Raw genomic sequence first — 26,849 nt, 5'->3', positions numbered from 1 at the left:
AGACTTGATCAAAGAATCTGCAGCCAAAAAATATACAAAAAGTTAGAGAAGTGTCAGGTTTTTAAAAAAAAAGAAACTTTTTTTTAAACGTCTGTGGTATTTGACAGCTTTTCTGCAGTTGTAATTTCTTCGGCTTTCTTTTCACATTCTGAATAAACATTCATTTGTATACATGTATGTCTGTTATTTTGTAGCTTTTTTTTTTTCCTTACAAAGAACCTTTACAATTGTATAGGTCTCAAATCCTACAAAATTTGGAACTGCCCATTTAGACCAAAAAGAAAGTCATTCTGACAGATAATTAAATCACTAGGATCTGAAATTCAGTACAGATGATGAGTTTGAGGTTTATTTAAAACATAAATCAAAACAGCTTCCGAGTCAACTGGATAAGCAGAACAGGAAAGAAAGACTGCCTAGATGATTCTAGTGTGGGTGAACAGATAAGTTTGGCATTATTTCTCAAGATTGGGGAACTCAGAATGAAATTAGAATATTACTTAATACCATACACAAAGATAAACTCAAAATGGATCAAAGACCTAAATGTAGGATCAGAAACTATAAAACTCTCAGAGGAAAACATAGGCAGAACACTCGATCACATAAATCAAAGCAAGATCCTCTATGACCCACCTCCTAGAGTAATGGAAATAAAAACAAAAGTAAACAAGTGGGACCTGATTTAACTTAAAAGCTTTTGCACAGCAAACGAAACGATAAGCAAGGTGAAAAGACAATCCTCAGAATGGAAGAAAATAATAGCAAATGAAACAACTGACAAAGGATTAATTTCCAAAATATACAAGCAGCTCATATAACTCAATGCCAGAAAAACAAACAACTCGATCAAAAAGTGGGCAAAAGACCTAAACAGACATTTCTCCAAAGAAGACATACAGATGGCTAACAAACACATGAAAAGATGCTCAACGTCACTCATTATTAGAGAAATGCAAATCGCAACTACAGTGAGGTATCACCTCACACTGGTCAGAATGGCCCTCATCAAAAAGCCTACAAACAATTAATGCTGGAGGGGTGTGGAGAAAACGAATGCTCTTGCACTGTTGGTGGGAATATAAATTGATACAGCCACTATGGAAGATGGTACGGAGATTCCTTAAAAAACTAGGAATAAAACCACCATATGACCCAGCAATCCTAGGCATATACCCTGAGGAAACCAAAACTGAAAAAGATACACGTATCCCATTGTTCACTGCAGCGCTATTTACAATAGCTAGAACATGGAGGCAACCTAGATTTCCATTGACAGATGAATGGATAAAGAGGTTGTGGTACGTATACACAATGAAATTTTACTCAGCCATAGAAAGGAACACATTTGAGTCAGTTCTGATGAGGTGGATGAACCTGGAACCTATTACACAGAGTGAAGTTAGTCAGAAAGAGAAAGATAAACATTGAATTCTAACACATATATAAGAAATCTAGAAAAATGGTACTGAAGAACTTATTTACAGGGCAACAATGGAGAAACAGACATGGAGAATAGACTTATGGACATGGAGAGAGGAGAGGAGAGGGTGAGAAGTGGAAAGAGTAACATGGAAACTTACATTACCATATGCAAAATAGATAGCCAACGGGAATTTGCTGTATGGCTCAGGGAACTCAAACAGGGGCTCTGCCTCAACCTAGAGGGGTGGGATGTGGAAGGAGATGGGAGGGAGGTTCAAAAGGGGGGGATACATGTATACCTGAAGCTGATTCATGTTAAGGTTTGACAGAAAACAGCAAAATTCTGTAAAGCAATTATCCTTCAATTAAAAAAAAAAAAAAAAACAGACTGGGGAACTCAGTAGAAAGAGGAAGGTATCTGTGGAGACATGGGTCAGGAGAGAGACTGGAGCCAGAGAGAGAGACCAGGTAATCACCATGTAGCTGCAGGGAAGTGAGGACAACAGATTAGCAGGTTCAGCTCAGAGGAAACGGCAAGAAGAGGTGAAGAAAAAGGATGGGACCCTGGGCAGCAGCCACAGGGTGGACTGATTTGGTGCATGAGTAAGAGGGGCCTCAGGGAGCCAGGAAATAAGACAGAGAATTACAACAATCAGGAAGAGAAAAAGTAGCTTTTGCTGAGTGGGGAGAGAGGTGTGTTTGAATAACTTCAAAGGGAAGATTGTTATTAGAATGTCAATTAAACTGGGCGACAGGCATATAATTGGCAGCCCTGAGTGAAAACCAACCCAGCGTCATTGCGAAAGTCAAGTTAGACTGTAGTGGACTCAAGAATGAATGGGAAGTCAGGAAGTGGACTCAGGAAGTGTGGATGACTCGTTCAAGAACCATGACCAGCAATAAAAAGAACGTTAGGGAAGTAGAGGGGACATGCGGTCAAAGAAGGGTCAAGCCTGCTTTACTCACATCTACTAATGCTAAACACATATCTACCATGTGACCCAAAAATCCTCCCAGAAATCTACCTAACCATCATCAAAAGAATGCAGAGATAAACCCTGGTGTACTCATAAAATGGGACAATACACAGCAATAAAAAGAACAAATTACAGATAAGTTCTGCATGCATGAATCTCAAAAGTATCACACTAGCCGAAATTAGTCAAACACAAGACACTGCATATTGTATAATTCCATTTGTATGAGGGTCAGGAATAGGTAAAACTAACTTATGATGTTAGAAGTCAGAACAGCAGTTATCTCTGGGGAGGTGAAGCAGTTATCTCTGGGGAGGTGAAGGTGAAGTCGCTCAGTCGTGTCTGACTCTTTGCGACCCTGTGGACTGAAACCTACTAGGCTTCTCCGTCCATGGGATTCTCCAGGCAAGAATACTGGAGTGGATTGCCATTTCCTTCTCCAGGGGATCTTCCCGACCCAGGAATCGAACCCGGGTCTCCCGCATTGGAGGCAGACACTTTAACCTCTGAGCCACCAGGGAAGTCATCTCTGGGGAGAGGTGTTAAGTGGGTAGGGGCAAGAGAGGCTTCTGGAATGAGGCAAAAGCTCTATATACCTCGATCTGTATGAGATGGCTGTATAGATGCATACACATGTAAAAAAATGCATTAAACTGTGCTCTAAAATTAGTGAAGTCTAATGTCCTTTATTTTGCTATACTTCAATAAAAAGGAAGAAAAAATGAAAACAGAATTTTAAAGACAGTTTTACTGAGGAAATAATCCTTAAGAACTAGAAAACACCATCAATTCAAAGAGAATTCTGAGCTGACCCTGAGATAATCTGACAACAGTATGCACAGCAGCAACTGCTGAAAACCTAAACAATCCACCAGCTATGGCGTCACCAATACTCTCAAGGTGGTGTTGTCAATACATTCAGCTCATTCACTGCATACCTACCTAAAAACTCAGCTCTCAACCCCACACCCTTACGGGGACAATTTATCTTTCCCAACTGAATAGTCCCTTAGATTGTCAAAAACAGTTTTCCAGGGCTCAGTGTCAGCCTAATAACTCTCCCATATCAAAAAGAACACAATGACTGACTTCCTTCACTTCAGAAAACTAAGATCATGGCATCTGGTCCCATCACTTCATGGCAAGTAGATGGAGAAACAGTGGAAACAGTGACAGACTTTATTTTTTTGGGCTTCAAAATCACTGCAGATGGTGACTGCAGCCATGAAATTAAAAGACACTCGCTCCTTGGAAGAAAAGCTATGACCAACCTAGACAGCACATTAAAAAGCAGAGACATTACTTTGCCAACAAAGGTCCATCTAGTCAAAGCTATGGTTTTTCCAGTGGTCATGTATGGATGTGAGAGTTGGACTGTGAAGAAAGCTGAGTGCCGAAGAATTGATGCTTTTAAAGTGTGGTGTTGGAGAAGACTCTTGAGAGTCCCTTGGACTACAAGGAGATCCAACCAGTCCGTCCTAAAGGAAATCAGTCCTGAATATTCATTGGAAGGACTGATTTTGAAGCTGAAAACTCCAATACTTTGGCCATCTGATGTGAAGAACTCATTTGAAAAGATCCTGATGCTGGGAGGGATTGAAGGTGGGAGGAGAAGGGGACAACAGAGGGTGGGACAGTGGGATGGCATCATCGACTCAATGGACATGAGTTTGAGTAATCTCCAGGAGTTGGTGATGGACAGGGAGGCCTGGCGTGCTGCAGTCCATGGGGTCGCAGAGTCGGACATGACTGAGCGACTGAAGTGATACTGAGACTTCACTTCTGTAGAAGACCAGTTTAAAAGAAAACCTTGTACCCATGAGAATCACAGTAGTTTGTGATACTTATGTTTGACGTCTCATCATAGCTATTGATGAAGAGATGACAGCTGGCAATTTGAACACAATCATTTTGCTTTAAAAAAAAATTACTAATCATCAATAAATAATGCTTTTCAAAATTATCATGGCACCTGCACTCTCATATAAACGAAAACTACTTACCATTTTGTCTTGTACCAACAGCAGCAATGATTACTGGAACTGAATTTAATGCTCTTTTTATCACTGGAATATAATTATCCTTCACTTCATGGAATGAAAACTTGTCGTTTACATTGTATTTGATCACAATGATGTCCGCACCTCCAATTAGATTTCGAGAGGTATACCAATCACTGTCAAAAATGTCCTAAACCAAAATGTAGAGAGCAATCTTTAGTCTGCCTATCTTCAAATTCATCATGAAATAAACTGTAATATATTAATTTTTTTTGCTAATTTTAACTTTTGAATTCATTTAAAAATTATCAACAATTTTAAAGAATAAAAATGAAAAATAAATAAAAATTTATTTTTTAAAAGGTAACTCATGAAATTTAAAATGTTTGAAGTCAATCAACTCTTTAAAATTTTTTTTATATTCTTTTAGCCTGGAGAGCTATGTAGTGGTAAAACAGAACCTAGAGGATCCCTGAGACTCTGATGAAATAAGCAACCTCTTTCAACACCTGTACCTAAAAATAAGCATTTTGTTTTAAAATTATGCCATAGCTTTATCACCTATAGTTTCAAAAATGTAACACTTGCATTTTAGATACATGAGCATCAGTGTGAGTAAGGAAGCTTCAGAGGATTTTCTGTGACCCAGTTAGTACAGGATTGTTCAGTGTTTTGGATTATAATTACTGTGAACGCCACAGAGCTCCATGTATTATATACACAAATTTCATATATATCTTTGACTTTATCCATTCTTTCGACAGTACTCCATATATATAGTGGTTTAAGGGAGGAGAATGGGGCAGGGAGAGGGTATGCTTTCATAAAAAGATGGTGTGTATTTCAAGATGTTAACATGGTAAGGAATACACTTGCAATTCATGTATTTTCTTCCTATCAATTAAAAATTCAGGTTAAACCTTTCCAGTTTTGAAAATCTTTATTCTGGACTACAGTTAATAATATTTAGGCTTCCCAGGTGGCACAGTGGTAAAGAATCCACCAGCCAACGCAGGAGACATCAGTTTGATTCCTGGGTTGGAAAGATCCCCTGGGGGAGGAAATGGCAACTTGCTCTAGTATTCTTGTCTGGGAAATCCTATGGACAGAGCCTGGTGGGCTACAGTTCATGGGGTCCCAAAGACAGCGACGGAGCACGCACATTAATAATATTTATATTTAGAATTAAGGCCAAAAGTAACTTATTATGGACCCTAGAAAGTTTTTAAGGATAAAACTTTGCACTTTGATATTTTAAAAATAATTTTTCAAAGTTATTGCGTGAACAGTGGTGTAAGAAAAATATCTGTATGCACCTTAAAACCATTGCTAAAATATGCATAAATGGCCTCCTACTTCCATTCTGGTTAACTATTAATCATTATTTGTCCTTTCATGTGGCCTTTGGTATGTACTCCTAGGATGTAATAATGCTAGATTAAGAAAATAGCTAGATGTGGCTGACAAGTCCAAAAAGCTGTTGGCCTATGAAAGTTTGTACTTTGAAGTATGAGTTCAAAACAGGGTTTCAATCACTTGTGACAGAGCTTTTATTCTGCTAGAAAATTCTGGAGAAGAGTCACGGCAATGCCCTTTGGCAGAGTGTCTTCTAAGCAGTACACCCCTATGCCCTGGCCAAGCCTCTCCCAGTTCCCTGCACCCTCACAACCTGCCCATTTCCAAAAGTATACTCAGTAACACGAATGACAGAATTTTTAGTTATGAATACCTTACCCAAAGTGGGACAGCGTTTTTAGAGGAAGACTTAAAAACGAAACAGAAGAAAAAAAAAAAAAAAGCGGCCAACCATCGGGCTACAAACAGCAAAGGCAAAACCTTGAACATCGTGGAGGATGTAAGAAGAGGGAAAAGTGGAAAAGGACACAGATCAAGAAAATGTGAAAGCTTCCCAGCAGAGCTCTATGCTAATTTCCAAATCCCAAACCACAAAAACCCATTCAGTTCCAACTGTATCTGGTATAGTATTCAAGCTCAAAGTGTATAAGTACAACAGGGTATGGAAGCACAGTAAAGAAAGGGGACAAAGTCAGATGAGTGGGACGAACAAACGAAAGAAGTGGGAGCAATATCAAGCAGCCGTTTAACTCTGAGAAAACAAATCCAAAGTAACTGCTCTTTGCATTCCAAATGGTTCAAAATTCCAGAATACTGGAGAGGTGAAGAAGGAAAGAGGAGACACGTAAGGGAAAATATTATGAGGAAATGGGTTTTGGCTTCATTAACTCTGTGGTATTGAGGATATAAAGACTATAACTAATTTTACTTTTTAATGCAAATCAGAGCTTCAAACCCTGCACAAGAAATGTGTGCATATATTACTTCACTGCTTTTTATGGAATATTTCTGGTAAACAGGAAAAGAGCTAGAAATGAAATAATAAATATTTTTAAAAAACATGGATTTGAGAGACATACTATTAATAAATAATAAGCTACATAAAATGAATTTGAAGCTCATTTATTTAAAGTGCCAAGTATAAATGGCAAAGATCCAGAGCAGGGCAGCAGACCTACAGAAGAAACCTAGGAAAGAGGAGCACAACTATCTCATTCTAACTCCAAGGAAACAACGTCACATTTCTTCAAACTATCTCAAAGAGAAAATGTTCCACTGATTTCTAGAAATACGAAGGAAATCAAATTCTCCCAACCCTCATAAATCAGTTCCAGGATTTCCTCAGGATAGTTATGCAACACAAGGCTTGGAGCCACAGCTGGGGAATGGAACTCATCTTTTAAAAGGAATCTGAATTTTTACAATGAAACAACAATTCCATTGTACTTGGTTGTGGGGCTGCAATACAGCATCTATTAATACCAAGTACTAACAAGCTGCCTATGTGTTCTTGTGTGTAAATCTTGAATGAGATGTAGGAAAACTTTACTTTTGCTTAGTGTAAGCAATACATGGCTATGTTAAAGTTGTGATAAATACTTTATTATTATCATAGCTACCACTTATTAAGTATTTACTACATACCAGTCTGGATGCTAAGAACTTTACACTATTCTCTCATTTACTCTTTGGCATAGTTCTAGCGGGGGGTGGAGGGGTGATTATTATGTTTATTTTACACACAGAGAAAATAAGGCCAAAAGAGGATGAGTGACTTTACCCAGGAACACAGCCACTAAGTACCAAGGTGAGGATCTGAAATCAGGTCCTTTTGATAGCAAAACTTGTGCTCTATCTGCTTTGCTGTGTTTAATATTCTGATTCAGTACATGTCAAATACCAGCTGATGAATACAATCAACTTTCATACCTCCAACGGGCTTTTACTTACAACCTAGAGAAGAAAAGCATCTTTTAAAGAGTAGCTCTACAAACACATTCTACTATGCCTGAAGACCATTATAACCCAGAAAACTGTGCCTGGTTACATACAAACTCAATGCCTTAAAAAGGGCCAGAGTTAACCAAACAAAGGTGATTAGAATAATAAAACATAACAATCAAAAATCTAGACGACAAAGGTTAATTTTAACTGATTTGGAAGATTTCATTTAGTACAATCCATGGGATCACAAGCACTGCTTTTTGTTAAATTATTAATAATAACATCAACAGGAGTTAACTGCTCAAAAAAACAAAACAAAACAAAAAAAACAGGAAAGGTTATCCTAACATCCTAATTCAGCTTATTTTATTTCCCCTCCATTTATTTACTCTATTCACTCAATATTTGTCCAACTGAGTGTAGACCCAGTAAGTTTTTAGATTGTATGATTTTTCACAATGAAATGATCAAAGGGGAAGAAGGGTTTCATTTGTTTGCATGGACTCCAGCCAGTAAGTTCTCTACCCATGCTTCTTATGATCAGCATCATCAATGTCGTAATTAGGAGTTTAATAGCCTCCCTGTTAGACTGAAAAGGCCTGTTTTTCATTTATTTTAGTCTACTAACATAAATTTACTTTTCAGCTGAAAATTTATTTGGACAAGTGATCTTTTCTTTCTGTAATATGGAAATCCGCATAAGAAATGTTTTTACAGACATTTTATACATTTCTTTGGAAAGGTGTATCCTGTCTTTGTATAGGTGTAGCCTATAGTCCCTAATTCACTTTTCTTAAACTGTGGTTTAAATGTAAACCTCACATAAAGATAATCTCTATTTTTTTTCAGACCTTAAACCTTCTTCTGTTATAAAATATAACACTTAGCTGCAATGTAGATTCTATACTAGTAAAGACTCAGAAACTTTGAAATAAGATTACATGAAAACATTCTGGATGCTACTGCGTACTGAAAAACATTTATACCATCAGGATGTAGATTTCTTTCTTCTTTTATCACTCAAGAATTAGACTAGCATTTATCAACTTCATTACAATTTCTTCTAATCATCGCAAATTTTAAAGCTTTTTTCAAGTCCCAAAATAGTATCAGTAATATTTCTGATTTACGGGTCAGGAAAAAGAAATGGCTAAATATATCAGGAACATCTGCACTATTAAAATTAAAAACTAATTAAAAATTTTTTCAAAGTGCTATAAACGAGTTGTTTAAATTTAATTCTCAGTCCCTGACTTTCCCCCTCCTTTCCAGGGGTCCTATTTCTGAGCGGGCCCCCAGTGAAATGTATTTTGGCTCTGTTGAGCTTTCAGAGATCTTTATTTTTAGAACACTCATATTACTATATCCCCCACACAGGATAGGCAAGAAGAAGAAAAAAAAAAAAAAAACCCACTGCTCTCTGCTGGTGAAACTTAATGACCCGCGTCCCTTGGGGTTGGGACATTTAAGGGTTAGCTGTCTTAACCAAGAGACAACCCACAATCGTGAAACGTACGCCTAAGTGCTTCATATTCTCACTGGAGCTTTTTTTTTTTTTTCTTTTTTCTTTTTTGCCTTCTAAGAGTGTTCTTTGATTAGGCTGGCCCCTGCCCCCTGAAACGAAGGACCAAAGACTTTCCCCAAAATGTAAAAAAAAAAGAAAAGAAAACTCTCCCCCGGTGACCCGGACGTTGACATTCATGAAATGGGGGGGGGGGGGGGGGGAGAAAAGAAAGAAAAGGAAAGGAAAGCTCCGTCAGCCCCCTTACCCAGACGGGACAGTCGTGGACCACCAGCTTGACGTTCCCAAACGCGCTGGCCTGATACTCGGTGAACACGGGCCGCGCGGCCGCGCCGCTCGCGCTCAGCAACAAGCTGCTCTCGTCCCCGGAGACCAGCGGGCTTCTCCCCAGGTAGGCGCGGATGAGCCCCGACGGCCGGCTGTCCTGGTGGAACGCGTCCCCCTCGTTCCCCAGCGCCACGATGTGAATGGACCTAAGGCGGCCGAGACCAGGGGGAGAAGAGGCGCGTGGTGAGCGCGGGGGGCAGCGCGCGGCGAGGACGGGCGCGCGAGAGCCCCCCGGGCCCGGGGTGGGGCGCACGGCACGCGCCGGAGCTGGAGACCAGAGCGGGCCCGCGACGCGTACGTACATGATCTCCAGTCCCCCGGGCCCGGGCGGCGGCGCGGAGAAAGGTCGGCTCCTCGCGGCCTGCGGGGGGCCAGGCGGCGGCGTGGTTTCCGCCCCCCGCCACCACCACGCGCGCCCCCCAGCAGTCAGCTCATCCCGGGCCGCGTCTCCCCCTCCTCGCGCGCCTCCCGCGCGGCGCGGCCGACGCAGAGCGGGCGGGCGAGCGAGCTCCGGGGGCCGCGCGCGCGCCGCCAGCCAGTCAGGAAGTGCCGGGGCGCATCCCCGGGGCGGGGGGCCCCGCCGTCCCCGCTGCCGGGCCCCCGCCGCCGCCGCGGAGACTCGCCGGGCGCCGCGCTCCCCCGGCCGGGCGGCCCGCCGCCGCGCCTCCTGCTTCTGGCTCAGCGGCGGGTGGGGGAAAGCCGGGCCTCCGCCCCCCTCTGCGGGCCGGGCGGCAGCCGCACGTGCCGGCCTTGGAGAGGGGGGTGTCCTCGGGCGGACGCGGGGGCCTCGCTGCCCGCTGAGGCTCCCCCCCGAGCCGGGGCAGCGGCGGCGGCGGCGGGCGGGATACAAAGGAACGGCCTGCGCGGGGCGCCGCGGAATATAAATTAATAAATACGACGCCCCGGCCCGAGAGCTCCCGGTCACCAATCCGCCTGCAGCAAGTTTGTTCAACTCGAAAGGCTGTAACCGGAGCCGAGCGGGGGAAAGGGGGTGGGGGGCGGGGTGTGGTGATGGGGCGGTTGCGGCCCCTGCTCCCTAAAGACTAGGGGGTAAAAAAGGGTAAGGGAAGCCAGGGAATCCAGCCCCCGGCCGCTCCAGCAGCCCCCCCTTTTTTTCTACCCTCTTCTTGGCCTTGACCAAAAGTGTTTTTACCAAGTCTGCCGCTTGGTCATTTGTCAACATGTAGTACAGCTGTTTTCTACAATCATACTTGCGAGAGAAAAAAAAAGAAAGGCAACATTCATCGTGGTGCAGAAAGGGTTCTTTGTTCACGCACCAATTAATTCGCGAACGTCGCTTCTCGGGAGGATTATTTACTACTTCAAGCTATATTTGGCATCTTTTTTGACCAAAAGCCGAAGGATTTTGTTTTGTTTTGTTTTAAGTGTTGAGGTTCTGATTGTGATAGCTGTAGGAAGTCGTTACGCGTGAGGTTGTTTAACGTGTTTACAGACCAAATGCGAGCTTACGTGGGGGATTTTTCGGTACGCATTATGGCTACATGTTTAATAATAGCTCCTCAGACCAGCTGGAAAAATAACGATCATGCTAATGCAAGGATACTTTAGATTCTTTCATGATAACGCCTTGAACTAAAGGCTGTGAGTGTCCCCAAAGGGCCTCAAACTGCCTCGTTGCAAGTGAACACTGGAATCCATTGCGAAGAGGAGCCAGAGTTTACTCTGGGGCTCTGCCTCTCCATAAACATGAAAATTCTCGCAAGTGCTCCGTGTTGAAAGAGTTCTTGTTTATCCCTTTATTTATTTTGCCCTGCTTTAAAATGTTGCTGTTTCTTTTCTCAACAGAACTATTTTCAGGCTATGAAACAGGAGGTGCTGAGTAGGGCAGTTAAAACCCTAGGGTGAGAGGCGTTTGGAATGTGAGCAGCTTTTTATTGTGGGCCCCGGTTGCTCAGTTGAAAGGGGTTTAATAGTTTCTCGTGCCCAGATAGAGTATAATGGGGGGCATTCTTTACCTAAGGCACTGATGTTTAAAAATCGTATTTCCCTTTGCACCCAGTATAGTTTCTCTTTTAGTCTCTAGAAGCACCCCAAAATAGTACAAGATCATCTTTTCTCATGGGTCATCAATCACCACCAGTAACCCCAAGTCGAAAGCAAAGACACCGGAATGGTTGAACAGATACAGAAAATGTGGTATATACATAGAAATAGTATTCTGTCTAAGAAAAGAGGGAAATCCTGTCACATGTTGCAACATGAATGAATCTTGAGGGCAATAAGCTAGTCATAGAAAGACAAAGACTGCATTATTCCACTTACATGAGATATCTCAGGTAGTTAGACTCTTAGAAAGCAGAATGCTAGTTTTAAGGGGGCTTCTGGAAGAGGAAAATTTGGAGTTCAATGAGTGTGGAGTTTCTGTTTTGTAAAATGAAAATGTGAAATGAACTATTGCAAACAAGGTGCATGTGGTAATGTGCATTTTTAAATGGTGACAGTGGTTAATGTTGCGTTTAGTGCATTTTACCACGAGACAGAGAGAGAGAGTTAGAGTTGCTGGAAAGGGGCAGGAAGGGTTGGGAAGCTGGGAAGTTGCTGGAAAGTGGCAGACAGCGGTCAGGTTTTCCTCAGTTATTGAGTATGTAAGCCAGGCCAGTGCTGGTATCTATGGGAGGTATTAAGATACATAAGACCCAGTCCTTATTCTTGAGAAGCTAAATCTATTATTAATGGTCACTATGTGGTGAATATTGATGCATCTGATCCTTTTGAAAATGTACTTGTTCCTTAAAAATTATCAGGTAGGCTTATGCATTCAGTAATAGAGGTAGGAACAAAGTGCAGAGATAAAGTTCAGTGAATGTTAAGAAGAGATCTGTGCCTTCTTTGTCATCAGAGAGAAGTGCATGCAGGAAGTAACCACTGTCTTAGGTCTTAGAAGAGGAGGAGAAGCCTGCTAGCTTGGGAGGAAGGGGAGGTTAGAAATACTGGAAAGAACGGACAGACCTTATGTGCAAATCACGTGCAAAGACGTAGAGATGTGGAGGGTCATGGCTTATTCAGGGAACAGCAAGAGCTAAAATTAGTGCTGGTGTTCTGATGCCTGCATTACAGCAGGCAGAAATGAGAGTGCTAAAAGCTTCCCAAGAGATTCCCAGTGTCAGGCTTGGTGATACGTGGAATCCCTAGACCAACTCTGTTTATTTGACAAAGACTAGCTGGATGCTCACCAAACTCATTTTCTTTTCCAGGCCCCATAGAGAAAGGACATGTCCCAGAGTTTTTGCATGTAGATAGGGCCATGAGATTAGTTCTCACTGGTGGAATATGATCCCTCCTGAGCAGTTAAGGAGTGTGCCATCTCCATGTTTTTCCATCTGGCTATCTACCAACTGGATGAAGCCAGGTCAACCTTGAAGCCATGTGTTTGACTGTGACCTACAGTTTGGAAGCAACCCGAGTCTCTGAATGATTAGTTACAGCAGAGCCTCCTCACGGCATGCACTGTACTGTGATATGAGTGAGAAAATAGATCTTTCTTGAATTAAACCAGACATTTTGGGGTCAGTTATTACAGGAGCTAGCCACACAATATCACTGATGGTCCATTTCCTGATATCTTAAAGTTTTTTTTCATAATTATCTTAAAGACTACTTTTTAAATAGTCATTTCTCTTGTATGTACAATTTTTATTGGGTTTATATATTTGTAGTTCCCCTCATTAGTAGCATTAAGGGTTGGTTTGTTTTCACTTTTGCCAGGGTATAACAAATTGGATTATTTTATGTCCTCTAACCTCAAGGTCACTGCAGAACACACACGTAAGGAAGGACCTACAGCCTTAACAGTATGTTTTTGTTTTCCTGGCTGGCATGCCATCATTTCATATTCACTCAGATAGATGTTCTTATCCTGAGATAAAATGTAACTGCATATGAGTGTGAGATGCATCTCCAAAGTGGGGAGCCAGCATCGACCCCTGAAATTCCAGAAAAGGTATTTGAACTTTTATCTTCAAACATTTATTTTTGACCCCCCCAAAAAAAGGAAATAAATTAAGCTCTGCTGATATTTAATGTGAGGGTTGGTGGTGGCACCCGGATTTGATCCTGAAGTGGGCAGGCATTCAGGGTGTTCCGCAGAGAGGGTGGGAGCACCACAGCACACAGTGGGAGAGGGGAGGACTCTCTCCTTTGTTCACTTTTTTAAAATTGTTTTTTAATTGAAGGATAAATGCTTTACAGAATTGTGTTGGTTTCTGCCAAACATCAATATGAATCAGCCATCGATAAACATATGTATAGGTTCCATATTGCCACATGTTGCAGTTTCTGTATCTGACTAAATGGATTTATAGATGACATTTAAGTAAACTATTGCAGCATGGATCAATGGAGACAATGTTAATAATGCAAGAACGGGCAAACACAATGGACTGAGCTGACATTTCGGGCAGTCTCTGGGAGTCACACTGTAAGGTGGAAAACTAATGACTAATCAGATTGACAATCAGTTGGCAATAATCATTAAAAAACTGTTTTAACAGACTTCGAGAATGGACTGTGGACATAGCAGAGGAAGGAGAGGGTAAGATGAACTGAGAGAGCAGCCTTGACGTAGATACATGATCCTGTGTAAAACAGACAGGTAGTGGGAAGCTGCTGTGTGCCACAGGGAGTTCCACCCAGTGCTCTGACAACCTAGGGAGGGGGTGTATGTTTACTGATGGCTGATTCACATTGTACGGCAGAAACCAACAAAGCGTTGTGAAGGAATTATTCTCCAATTAAAAGTAAATTTTAAAAAACTGGTTTAGGTATGGATTTATACTTACTTTTGCTAACATCTTCACCTGAAGGATGTATTACAGTTAATAGATAATGTTCTGAGTGAAAGTGAAAGTCACTCAGTCATGTCTGACTCTTTGTGACCCCCATGGACTGTAGCCCACCAGGCTCCTGTGTCCATGGAATTCTCCAGGCCAGAATACTGGAGTGGGTAGCCATTCCCTTCTCCAGGGGATCTTCCCAACCCAGGGATCGAACCCAGGTCTCCTCCATTGCAGGCAGATTCTTTACTGTCTGAACCACCAGAAAAGCCCAAGAATACTGGAGTGGGTAGCCTATTCCTTCTCCAGAGGATCTTCCTGACCCAGGAATCCAACTGGAGTCTCCTGCATTGGAGGTCGATTCTTTACCAACTGAGCTACCAGGGAAGCCCTATCACAATTAGCTAATCACTAAGTTCAGTTTTTGAACTGTGGTGTTGGAGAAGACTCTTGAGAGTCCCTTGGGCTGCAAGGAGATCCAACCAGTCCATCCTAAAGGAGATCAGTCCTGGGTGTTCATTGGAAGGACTGATGCTGAAGCTGAAACCAGCTCTTTGGCCACCTGATGTGAAGAACTGACTCATTTGAAAAAGACCCTGATGCTGGGAAAGATTGAAGGCAGGAGGAGAAGGGGAGGACAGAGGATGAGATGGTTGGATGGCATCAACTCAATGGACATGAGTTTGAGAAAACTCTGGGAGTTGGTGATGGACAGGGAGGCCTGGCATGCTGCAGTCCATGGGGCCGCAAAGAGTCGGACACTACTGAGTAACTGAACTGAACTGAACTGAACTAAAAACTGGACATCCAAACTTGAAGGTAAAGCTCAATGATATTTCTAAAATGTTTAAGGAATGAACGATTCAAGCAATACTTTAAAGAAAATTCACCAATTATAAAGGCTATGAAGTCTTTTCTGAGCTTCCTTAAAAATAAAAAGTCAAAAAGCAACATACCATTGGAAAAATAGTTTTCTTCTTGTGAAGATAAGTGTTATTCCCAGCAACACATGGAACACAAATGGGGTGGCGGGGGGGGGGGGCGGGAAACTGCATTCCTTTGATAGCAAATACCTTGAGCATATGAATATAAAATATTGCTAAAGACCTAAAGACACAAGTATTGGAACATGTTACGCAATGTGGGAAGTTTACTGTAATGTTAAACAAAAAGCACAGATGTTTTCAATATGTCTCATGTTATGGTGTTGAATAGATTCTGTTTCAGTGTGGTATTTACTAGATTATGTTTCAGTAATGAAATACATTTTAAAATGACAATTCTGTGAGCCACTAAAGGAAAGCTATAGTAGAAAAGATATTCTTTCTCTAATACAACTTACGATGGTATTTTCAACAATTGACTTTAAAAAAACAAACTTTATTTTATGCAAAACTTCTGTAAGTGAGTGAGTTACTTAGACTTAAAAAAAAAAAAAAACTGTTTAAAGAAAGGAAGGATTCCAAGCTTCCAGCGAGAGCAACCACATGGAATTCATTTGAGGTATTTCTCATAAGCAGTTTTCCCAGCAAAGAAGCTGGAGCCAGAAACTAAGGTTAATTGTGAAAACAAAACTTGTATAGCAGTTTTTAAAAATACTTCTGCACTGTGAAATATAACATATACAGAAAAGTGCATAATACTGATGCATGTAGTTAATAAATATAAAGTAAGCATTCCTAAGCAATCTCCCGGTCCAGAAAATGGAGCGTTATCAGCACTCATCAAGGGTGCACACACACACACACACACTGCCCCCCACTCACAGCCGCCCCTACTCAGTTACAGTTCTATTCTTTTTCTTAGAATCATGAGCCTGATTTTTGTGATGACTATTTGTTTATTTTTCCTTACAGATTTACTATCTATACGTGCATTCCTAAGCTGACATTCTGTTTTTTCTTGTCACTGAACTTTATGTAAGTTGCTGTTGCTGCTGCTGCTAAGTCGCTTCAGTCATGTCTGATTCTGTGTGACCCCATAGACGGCAGCCCACCAGGCTCCCCCGTCCCTGGGATTCTCCAGGCAAGAACACTGGAGTGGGTATATACATTGAGTCTTATATATATACTCTGTACACTCTATATACTCTTTTGTGTCTTTGTTCTTGTGCTCATCTTCATTTGTAAGATTTATTTATGTTGTTGTAGCTGTGGTTTGTCCCTATTATTCCTTTTTATTGCTGAATAGCATCCAGTGGCTATATAAATTACTATTTCCCTATCCATTCTATTTTAGATGCAGTGTGGGTTATTTCTAGTTTTGTCCTATTCCAAGCAAAGCCTAATGTGAAGAGCTGACTCCTTGAAAAAGACCCTGGTGCTGGGAAAGATTGAAGGCAGGAGGAGACGGGGACAACAGAGGATGAGATGGTTGGATGGCATAACTGACTTACGGACATGAGTTTGAGCAAACTCCGGAAGTTGGTGATGGATAGGGAAGCCTGGCGTGCTGCAGTCCTTGGGACTGCAAAGAGTCAGACACGACTGAACAACTGAACTGAACTGAACTGTCAAGCAAAGCCACCAAAGACTACTCTTGTTTTAAAATATAGTATCTTGGTGGATTTGCTAGATCACAGGGTAAGTCTATGTCTAATTTTGGTAGATAGTACCCAACTGATTTTAAACGTGGTTTTAAGTATTACACTCCCAGTAGCAGGGCATGAGAATTCTCTCTATATTTCTTAATATACTTAACTAACAGTATATGCCAGACAGGGGGCTTCCCAAGTGGCTCAGTGGCAAAGAATTTACCTGCCAGTGCAGAAGACACAGGAGATGTGGGTTCGATTCCTGGGGAGGCAAGATTCCCTGGAGAAGGAAATTGCAACCCACTCCAGTATTCTTGCCTGAAAAATTCCATGGACCGAGGAGCCTGGTGGGCTGCAGTCCATTGGGTTGCAGAGTCGGACATGGCTAAGCACACACACATCACGTCATATGCCAGATATATTAAGTGCTTTATAAATATTGATTTTTAAAATTTTTAAATAACCCTGTCGAGTAGGTTCTATTACTATCCTAATTTACAGAAGAGAAAATTATAGCATAGAGAGGCTAATCTACTTGCCCATCACTATACAAATAGTGAGACTCCGGGAGCTGTGATTCAAACTTAGATAACTAACTCCAGTTAGCAACCCCTCACCCACTATGTGTTTGTGATTGAAAATGCATGTAACCTATAAAACCTCTGGTTATCTTATAGGTTTTTTTAAACCATTTGAATAACATTAGGTAAGATGGAAATATATCCATCAGATTTAACCAAAATCTTCGCATAATAAGTGATAAGACTGAAAAATAAATTGGTGTTGTTGTTCAATCGCTAAGTCATGTCTGATTCTTTGCGACCCCATGAACTACAGCACGCAAGCCTTCCCTGTCCTTCACTATCTCCTGGAGTATATAAGTATGATTTAGCAACCCAGCTAAATTCTTCCATTAAAATTCCCATATCTTTGTGAGCTCTTTTCAGAGAGCCTTTAAATAAACTGAACATAAAAGCAGACATCTGTGTTGCTCTATCACAAAATTTAAAATATAATGTTGTTGCTCAGTCACTAAGTTGTGTCCAACTCTTTTTGACCTCACGGACTGCAGCACACCAGGCTCCTCTGTCCTCCACTGACTCCCAGAGTTTGCTCAAATTCTTGTCCATTGAGTCGGTGATGCTATCTAATCATCGCATCCTCTGTTGGTTCCTTCCCCTTTTGCTTTCAATCTTTCCCATCATCAGGGTCTTTTCCACTGTGTCGGCTCTTTGCATCAGGTGGCCAGAGTATTGGAGCTTCAGCATCAGTCCTTCCAATGAATATTCAGGGTTGATTTCCTTTAGGATGGACTGGTTTGATCTCCTTGCAGTCCACGGGACTCTCAAGAGTCTTCTCCAACACCACAGTTCAAAAGCATCAATTCTGCAGTGCTCAGCCTTCTTTATGGGCCAACTCTCACATCCATACATGACCACTAGAAAAGCCAGAGCTTTGATTGCCTTGCTTTGTTGGCAAAGTAATGTCTCTGCTTTTTAATATGCTGTCTAGGTTTGTCCTAGCTTTCCTTCCAAAGAGCAAGCGTCTTTGAATTTCATGGCTGCAGTCACTATCTGCAGTGATTTTGGAGCCCATGAAAATATAATCTGTCACTTTTTCCCCTTTGACCTGCCATCAAGTGATGGGACTGGATGCCATGATCTTAGTTTTTTCATGAAGCATATTCAATTGTTATTCTCTGTAAAAGATTTGTTGGCAATAACATTCTAGAGAAAAGTATATTTTGTATTATTAGTAATACATTTTAAAAAGTTTTTAAAATGTGATTTACTTTATCCTTATCTCATCTATTGAAAATTTTCCATTTCCATGTGTTTTACTGTGGTCATAATATGTTAACAGTAATATATGCTAAAACTGAAATTCCAGTACTTTGGCCACTTCATGCAAAGAGTTGACTCATTGGAAAAGACTCTGATGCTGGGAGGGATTGGGGGCAGGAGGAGAAGGGGATGACAGAGGATGAGATGACTGGATGGCATCACCGACTCAATGGACATGAGTTTGGGTGAACTCCAGGAGTTGGTGATGGACAGGGAGGCCAGGCATGCTGCAGTTCATGGGGTGGCAAAGAGTTGGACACGACTGAGCTACTGAACTGAACTGATGCTTGTCATTTATAAAGATATTGGGGGTGTACTCAAAATTCTTACAATAGGATGCTCAGTCAAAAAATTCAGAGACTACTGGTCGGCGTCTGAGGCTGTGTCTTAGAGAGGAAGCTTAGGATATCGCAGTGGAGTCCTGGTCTGCCAGGAAGCAGAACAGGATGCTGGGCTAGCTGGTGCTGCAAGGGCGGCTGTGAGAGAGGAAGTGAGGGCGAGATAGAAGAAGGTAACACAGATAAACCGCAGACCTACTTGCCTAGAAACCAGCCCAGTAAAAAATGTATTTGTCTTGTATTAACTAATCTAATGAAAGATAAACGTTTGTAAATTAACACAAAATTCACAGTATTCAAGATTAGCTTTTTCTTTTTTTTAAACCACCAGAGCTTGCAGTACTTCACATAAGTAACACAAAGTCAGGTAGCAGAGTCAGTAACCATACACTCAGTCTTGAGAAAAGTTGATGTTCCTCTTTTTATTACCTGGATAACTCTTCTCAGAGAAACAGTCAGCAGTTTTCTTCTGAATTTTTGGATCTCTTCTAAACTACAAGGCTGCAATATCGTTCATTCTGTTTGGCGAAGCTGAAGTGAGAATCTGTACCATGTATATACAAAAGCCAACTACTGTAAGATCTTTCAGAAAAGGTCTAAGATGTTCATTTGTGTGTTTGAACATATCTATTCACCTGTGTTATTGTGCCCAATCATGTTTTTCAAGCAATTGTTCTATTTTTCAGTTAAAATGTTGCTTTAAAAATGCCAGAACATATATTTCGTGGAATCAGGATTGCCTCTTTCTCACCAGCACTTTACAAAGGTTTGAGCTTCAAAGAAACCTGGGTTTTTAGCCTTTACTATGCCTGCTCTGTTATTGGCCCTGGGGGAAAAATATATATGCAAATATCATAATCAAGCATATTGATTGTGTGATTTATTTATGCATGATATCTTGTGACATTTTCCATATGTAGACCTACAGAAATATAGGATATTAAATTTGAATGGTGTAATATTTTGTTGCTAGCCCTCCTTTTTGCAGAACTGAAATATATTTAAAACTAGGTTGTTTTCAGCCTTCCTATCATCTGTCTCCAGTTGTAACTGTAATAGAAGTTATGCAGTTTCCAGTGGTAAATCCCTCCGTCTTCCTCATCTCTTGTACTCCTTTTATTTGATCTGTTCAGGTGTGTGCATCCCTGCCTAGGCCATCCACTAGGCATCGTCCTAATGGGAGCATTTCACAAGCATGCTTTCACGAGTTCTCCTATTTCATTCAACAGCTATCACAAGCTGCTTAACATGACTTCTGCCCTCCTGCAGGACTGCTGATCCTTATTTTTCTAGAAACTTGCTTTATACTTTCCACTTTTGTGTCTGTGACCCTGTCTGCAATTACACACTTTTTACAGTGAACAACAATTGAAATGTTCTTAGTGATATATTTTCTGAGGCAAGCCCTACTGATACCATTAAGTCAGCAATTTGTATTCTTCGGGAATAGTCCTTTTGGCGTTATAACAGATCATTCAACTTATCTGAAGGATGTTATTTTCTCTTCCTTTGATTCCTGCTTCTGTCACTTTTTCCAGAGATCCCTGTGGACACATTTTTACTAGCATTGCTCTCCACACTCCTTTTTTAGAGCCCCTTCAATTTAAAAAGTCTAAATCTGGGACTGGAGTATTATTATTGATGGGTATTATCTCCTCTCACCTTTAAATTAAAACATCTGGACTTGTGTGATTATCATCATCTCTCCAGCTGCACTTCCAGTTTTCCCCCCCCTCAACCCCATCCCTGCTGTAGCCAGATCCAACCCCCTTTTCAACCAATAGGTTCCTACTCCTACAGGGCAAACACAGTTTCTGCTAATGCAGGCGCTTGTTTCCTGTGCTTCCTCAAGATGTTCTACTGTTACAAGCTCCTTCCCAGTTAAGACTAGAGTGAGACCAGGCAATTCAATCTACATTAAATGGCATTCAAACCTCCCTCCGTGAAGTGATAAATAGGGGAAGCTAAAAGCAAAGTCAATTCTGGATTAATCCCAGTGGCAAGCAGAGCCTCCCAAATTTTCCACTGAATATCCCTGAAATGAGAGGGATATTCCCAATGCCAAACCTGCCACCCAGGTAACGGCATAAGTTGCCCACCATAAGCCCAGGGTTTTTTGTTTTTTTTGTTTTTTTTTTTTTGTTTTTGTCTTCTCAAACGTCCTTAAACCATGGTATATCGTTGTTGATTTAATATAAAGGTAATAGTTAAATTACTTGGCACCAGGTAAAATGAAAGGATAGGCCTTGTTTACATTATGACTTAAAGAGAATTTATGAAGACTTAAAGAGAATTTATGAAATCTTAAAGAAAATTTATGACACTCTGAGGGGCAAGAAAACTCTAGTGAAATCTAGAAAGCAACATTTTTTTTTTGAACTGGTTAGTTAAGAAACTATATTTTTGTGGGTCAACAGAAACTAAAGAATAATCAGTGTTTGTAATTGGAATGTTTACCACATTGGGAAAGATCTTGTTTTTATGGGTCATTATGGCACACTCTTCAGAATTGTGAGAAAGGTCGATGGCTCTTTGAACAAAAAGAATGAGACATTCAGAAATGTGCAACCCTGGCATAATGCAAGAAGCAGTGAAGTATCACATAATATAAAAAATACAAAGCAGACACAAAAGCAGAGTTTGTTTTGTTTCGTTACACATGTTTTAGTACTCACTGGCTGTAGCCTTGAAAAGGAACAGTCTGTTACTAGGTTGCTACACATGAACAGTCACAAACTGTACACAATTTGTAACTCCCCAGGCTGGACTCTAGAATTAGGAGGCATTTTCTGCCAGTGCTTTTTATTAACTCACTGTGATTTCTAATAAATTACTCAGTCCTCTTGCATTAACGATGATTACAGCAATGTTTTGCCAACGACTCCACCATGATCTCAAAGATGTTTTTTTATTGTAGGAGGACAGATTGATTTAAACAGTCGCTGTTCTAAACCACCATGCTAGAAATGTCACAGGGAGAGGCCAGCTGGGTTGCTCAAGCTGGCCTCAGGATGACATTGCCTCAGTCGAGTCACATTTTCCAGGGCTCATTCCTTGGTTTTTGCAAACCCAGAAGCTTCATTTTGTTAGAGTGTCCAGAGTTGATCATACGCAAGGGCTGAAGGTTGTGCTAACCCAATGCACAAGAGGCCAGTGTGTTAACTATTTATTCATTTATAATCACAAGGTTAACTATCAATGGGCCTGGAAATCTAGGATATGTGGCCAGCATTTTCTTTTCCCTTTAGGTAAGTCTACATGGGAAGCCCTTCATTGCCTTCTGAGTTCAACAGACATCTATAAAGCACCTAAGGTACAGGACCTTTTGATACCAAGGAGTTTACACTTTAATTAGAATTATGGCAGCATTAAATTGTGTATGGAGACATTATTTCCTGAGCAAACTGCAGTAAGTGAATGTATGCCTTGATCGGTTTTCTAAAGTTCTATCTTCTGATTGACAGGTTTCAGCCCTTTGAAAGTAAAAGTGTTAGTCTCTCAGTCGTGTCCACCTCTTTGCGACCCCATAGACTGTAGCCTTCCAGGCTCCTCTGTCCATGGGATTCTCCAGGCAAGAATTCTGAAGTGGGTTGTCATGCCCTCCTCTAGGGGATCTTCCCGACCCAGGGGTTGAATTCAGGTCTCCTGCATTACAGGCAGATTCTTTACCTTCTGAGCCACCAGGGAAGCCCAAAGGGCTGATAGCTGTCTGCATGATGGGATTAGCTGTGAAGATTATCCAGTAGCCATTCACAATTTTGTTGTTCAGTCGTTCAGTTGTGTCCGACTCTTCATGACCCCATGGGTGCAGCGCACCAGGCTGCCTTGTCCCTCACCATCTCAGAGTCTGCCCAACTTCATGTCCACTGAGTTGGTGATGCCATCTAACCATCTCATCCTCTATCCCCCTCCTCTCCTCCTACTTTCAATCTTTCCCAGCATCAAGGTCTTTTCCAATGAGTCAGCTCTTGAGAATCATGGAATTCTCAAAGGCACCATATTCACAGCCACCTTCTAAGTATGCTTCTTAACAAATACTTCAAAGGAACTTGATAACCTGCTGAACAGGTATGCAAACAACTGTGTATAATGCACCTGTATTTTGTACTTCTAGATTCTCATATCAAGGAGTGACCTAAAAACTTGGAGTCTTCCAGAGCCAATCTGGACCCCATCACCACCCACTACTCAATAGAAAGGCATTTCTCAGGCAAATTCTTCTTAAAAACTTTATAGCCAGTTTAACCCAACATGCTCTGTTTCCTGATATCCTTACTACTGGCCCAACTATACCTTATCTCTATCATCTAGGTTTGCCCATACTTTGCTTTGTACTGAAAGTTTTCAGTTTACCTTGTGGAATTCCAATCTGAGTGGAGGAGGAGAACCAGACCATTACTTCTCCATCCTCCTGAAGAATTTCTATTCTCTGAGATCCAAGAGAAACCAAACACCCACCTCTCTCTCTTTGTCCTGTTGCTGTCTCTGGGTGGCTAAATTTTACTGTAGAAAACCACAAAACTCTGCAGATTAATGGTGCTACAAATTCATGGTCTCCATTCTTCAGACGGGCATTCGGTACTGCCTGGCAAACGTAGATGATGCTGTTGTTCTCCAAAGTGGTCCAAGCCTTCTCACTGTCCACCACCTCTTCATCAGGAGAAAACGGACGCGTCAGGTGGGGAACTGTCTCAGCTTCCCACTGCTAAGCTGACAGATTTACATGCAGCCACATACATCCTTTCCTTTCTCCTTCAGTCCCAGTGCAGTAAATGTCCTTTGTCTTTCTCAAGGCTAGTTGCTGTGGTGGTGTATGGGTTTCCCCTTTTGACACTGGAGGGACTGCTATGTGTCCCTTTTCTTCTCCTGTCTTCACCGTTTACCTCTCTACTCTTCTTTACTCTCAGCATTTGTTAATAAACATGTCCAAATCTCCAGGTACTAGTCTTTCCTCCCCCTCTGGCTGGAAGCAACTTTTTAAAAAAAGTTTTGAGTTCTGAGATACTTAGTTCTCTAACTTGTCAGGACTGGTATACTGTCTATAATAAATTTTCTAGTGTTTTAAAGAGACTCATTTTAAGTGCTACAAACTTGCTCGCCTGGAAAATGATTGTGACTGTTAGAATTCATATATTATAAAAGTTCTTAGGGTTAAATATTGTTTTCTTCCTTAAACTTTTAAATTATGAAATCTATAAAAAGTCCAAAACATACATGTATAGTTAATGGATAACTATAAGACAAACAGTCATTTAGTCAACCTTCTAATAAGGAAATACCCCCAACCCATGTACCCCTTCTGGATCCTTACCTTCTCACTCTTCAGAAGGTGACCACTTTTCTGAATTTTTTGGTAATGATTTCTAAGCTTTTTTTTTTTTTTTAATGAGTTTAACTCTTTCTTTGCCCAAGGCCTGCTCGTCTCTCATCTCCACCTTGCTCTGTATGCTGGAAACCTCGCTTGTGTTAACTATATCCATAGGCTCCTTTTCCTTCCTGCCTTTTAGTTGCATTTAGTCAATGGGAAGATCAGAGGGAGCAGAATGAGAAAGGATATATCCTTTCCCTGGCTTCTCCTACAGCATCTCTCCAAGGGCTCACTGGGCTTGTTTCCATCCCTGGGGTTAGCCAGAGGAATAGAAACAACAGCGTATGTAAGTGTGTGTGTATGCATATAAAAAATACTCTGTGTATATAAAAGACAGCGGTTTATTTTACGGAATTGGATCATGTAGTTGTGGAGGGCTTGATAAAAACAAAACCTTCAGGTTAGGCCAGCAGACTAGAGACCTAGGGAAGAGCACATATCAAGTCTAAAGGCCGTTTGCTGGCAGACTTCCTTCTTAGGGGAAGTCAGTCTTTGTTCTCGTAAGGCCTTCAATTCACTGGATGAGGCTCACAAATATTATGGAGGGTAATCAGATAACACCACCCTTATGCAGAAAGCAAAGAAGAACTAAAGAGCCTCTTGATGAAGGTAAAAGAGGAGATTGAAAAAACTGGTTTAAAACTCAACATTAGAAAACCTAAGATCGTGGCATCTGGTCCCATCACTTCATGGCAAATAGATGGGGAAACAATAGAAACAGTGTCAGACTTTATTTTCTTGGGCTCCAGAATCACTGCAGATGGTGACTGCAGCCATGAAATTAAAAGACACTTGCTTCTTGGAAGAAAAGTCATGACAAAGCTAGAGAGCATATTAAAAAGCAGAGACATCACTTTACTGACAAAGGTCCGTAAAGTCAAAGCTTTGGTTTTTCCAGTCGTCATGTATGGATGTGAGAGCTGGACTATAAAGAAAGCTGAGAGCCAGAGAACTGATACTTTTGAACTGTGGTGTTGGAGAAGACCCTTGAGAGTCCTGTGGACTGCAAGATCAAACCAGTCCATCCTAAAGGAAATCAGTCCTGAATATTTGTTGGAAAGACTGATGCTGAAGCTGAAGCTCCAGTACTTTGGCCACCTGATACCAAGAGCTGACTCACTGGAAAAGACCCTGATGCTGGGAAAGACTGAAGGCGGGAGGAGAAGGGGACGACAGAGGATGAGATGGCTGGATGGCATCACCAACTCAGTGGATGTGAGTTGGAGCAAAGTCTGGGAGACAGTGAAGTTCAGTCACTCAGTCATGTCCTACTCTTTACGACCCCATAGACTGCAGCACACCTGATTTCCCTGCACTAAGTGCCCTAATTTTGGGCTTTGATCCTGGGACAATTACAGTTACCAAAATATGTAATGACTATCAGTGATAATGTAGGACAGTTGCTAAGGTCAGACACAAAGTTTTGAAGATCTCTATTTCAACTCCTTCACTTTACTGATTAATAAGTTTGAGCTGAGGGATTAAGTGATGGTAGTTCCTACGGGTGGTCAGATCAGGCCTGACACTAATATCCCAGGGTCTCTTGACTTTTAATCTTAGGATTCCCATATTCACATCACATCATGTTACCACATTGTTTTTTATGATTTTTCCAAAATTATTAGTGGTGTGATTTAACAAAAAAACTTGATACTTTAGGTGTGGGAATGCATTGATGGTGAAGAAACGTCTGAAAAATAAAGGTTACTTGTGCCCGAAGTCTGAGTCCCCAAAACTGAGAGAATAAGACGTCCACAGCAATGCAAAAGCATAAAGGGGTTTATTGCTAGCTCAAGCTAGGGCCCAGGTCTCATCCAGCACAGTGGAATCTGACAAGAGCCCCCAGCTGATTTAGCTGATTGGCTAAACCTTACGCGCACGTGGGACTATTAAACTTCGCATCCCTATCCGGATTGGCTCGGGTCTGGCATGGGCGGGGGGCTATGGGGATTTTTCTGATAGGTCAAGCTACACTGCCTGCGGGAGTTTCCAGTGCCTCAGCTTTTCTAGAGACTAAACCTCAGGCCTCGCCTGCCCCGTAGAGCCTGTCCTGGCTCCAGTTTGGTCCTAACATTACTGAGTTGACAAAATGTGAAAAGGTGTTAGCTTTGGGGATTAAATCTTTCTTCTGATACTGTTGCTAGGCTTTCTCCCTAAAAACCATCGTCCCTTTCCTTTGAAATGATGTCTGGCAGGACCCCTATCCCTTGGGCCTGCAGTTTTCATCACAAATGAAGTCAGGCACATTCACCACCATTTGCTCCTCTCCACCGGCAGGTCCAAACACCCAGGCCTGGATGTCTGGGATTTTAGGCAGAATTCTAAAATCTAAAATTCTAAAAACTCAGCCCCCAAGGGCATGCAAAGTTGGGGGAGGAATAAGGTCTTGGAGGAGAGGCCAAGACAACCTCTGCTAGCTGCC

At 41.5% G+C, this 26,849-nt stretch overlaps 2 protein-coding genes across 8 annotated transcripts in view; one reads left to right on the top strand and one right to left on the bottom strand.

Annotated features, from left to right (window-relative positions):
• Positions 1 to 10,506, bottom strand: part of RHOBTB3 (Rho related BTB domain containing 3) — a 62,234-nt gene extending 51,728 nt beyond the window's left edge. Inside the window, exons 1-3 of the mRNA XM_015096203.3 lie at positions 9,854 to 10,506; positions 9,472 to 9,697; positions 4,406 to 4,592 (exon numbers count right to left, since the gene is read on the bottom strand). Of these exons, the coding sequence (XP_014951689.1) occupies positions 4,406 to 4,592; positions 9,472 to 9,697; positions 9,854 to 9,855 (415 nt within the window). The 5' untranslated portion in view covers positions 9,856 to 10,506. The remainder of the gene's footprint in view (positions 1 to 4,405; positions 4,593 to 9,471; positions 9,698 to 9,853) is intronic.
• Positions 9,467 to 26,849, top strand: part of SPATA9 (spermatogenesis associated 9) — a 57,504-nt gene continuing 40,121 nt past the window's right edge. For 5 of the 7 annotated variants that reach the window (XR_009600739.1, XM_012178975.5, XM_015096208.4 and 2 more), the window contains exon 1: positions 9,467 to 9,615. The gene's annotated coding sequence lies outside the window, so the exon portion shown is untranslated. Of the gene's footprint in view, positions 9,846 to 26,849 lie in introns of all 7 variants that reach the window. The other 2 variants (XM_060416023.1, XM_042250772.2) reach the window with 2 other exon arrangements.

This window comes from Ovis aries, chromosome 5 (assembly GCF_016772045.2).
Source record: "Ovis aries strain OAR_USU_Benz2616 breed Rambouillet chromosome 5, ARS-UI_Ramb_v3.0, whole genome shotgun sequence".
Classification (NCBI taxonomy): domain Eukaryota; kingdom Metazoa; phylum Chordata; class Mammalia; order Artiodactyla; family Bovidae; genus Ovis; species Ovis aries.
This window is presented reverse-complemented; position numbering and strand designations above follow the sequence as displayed.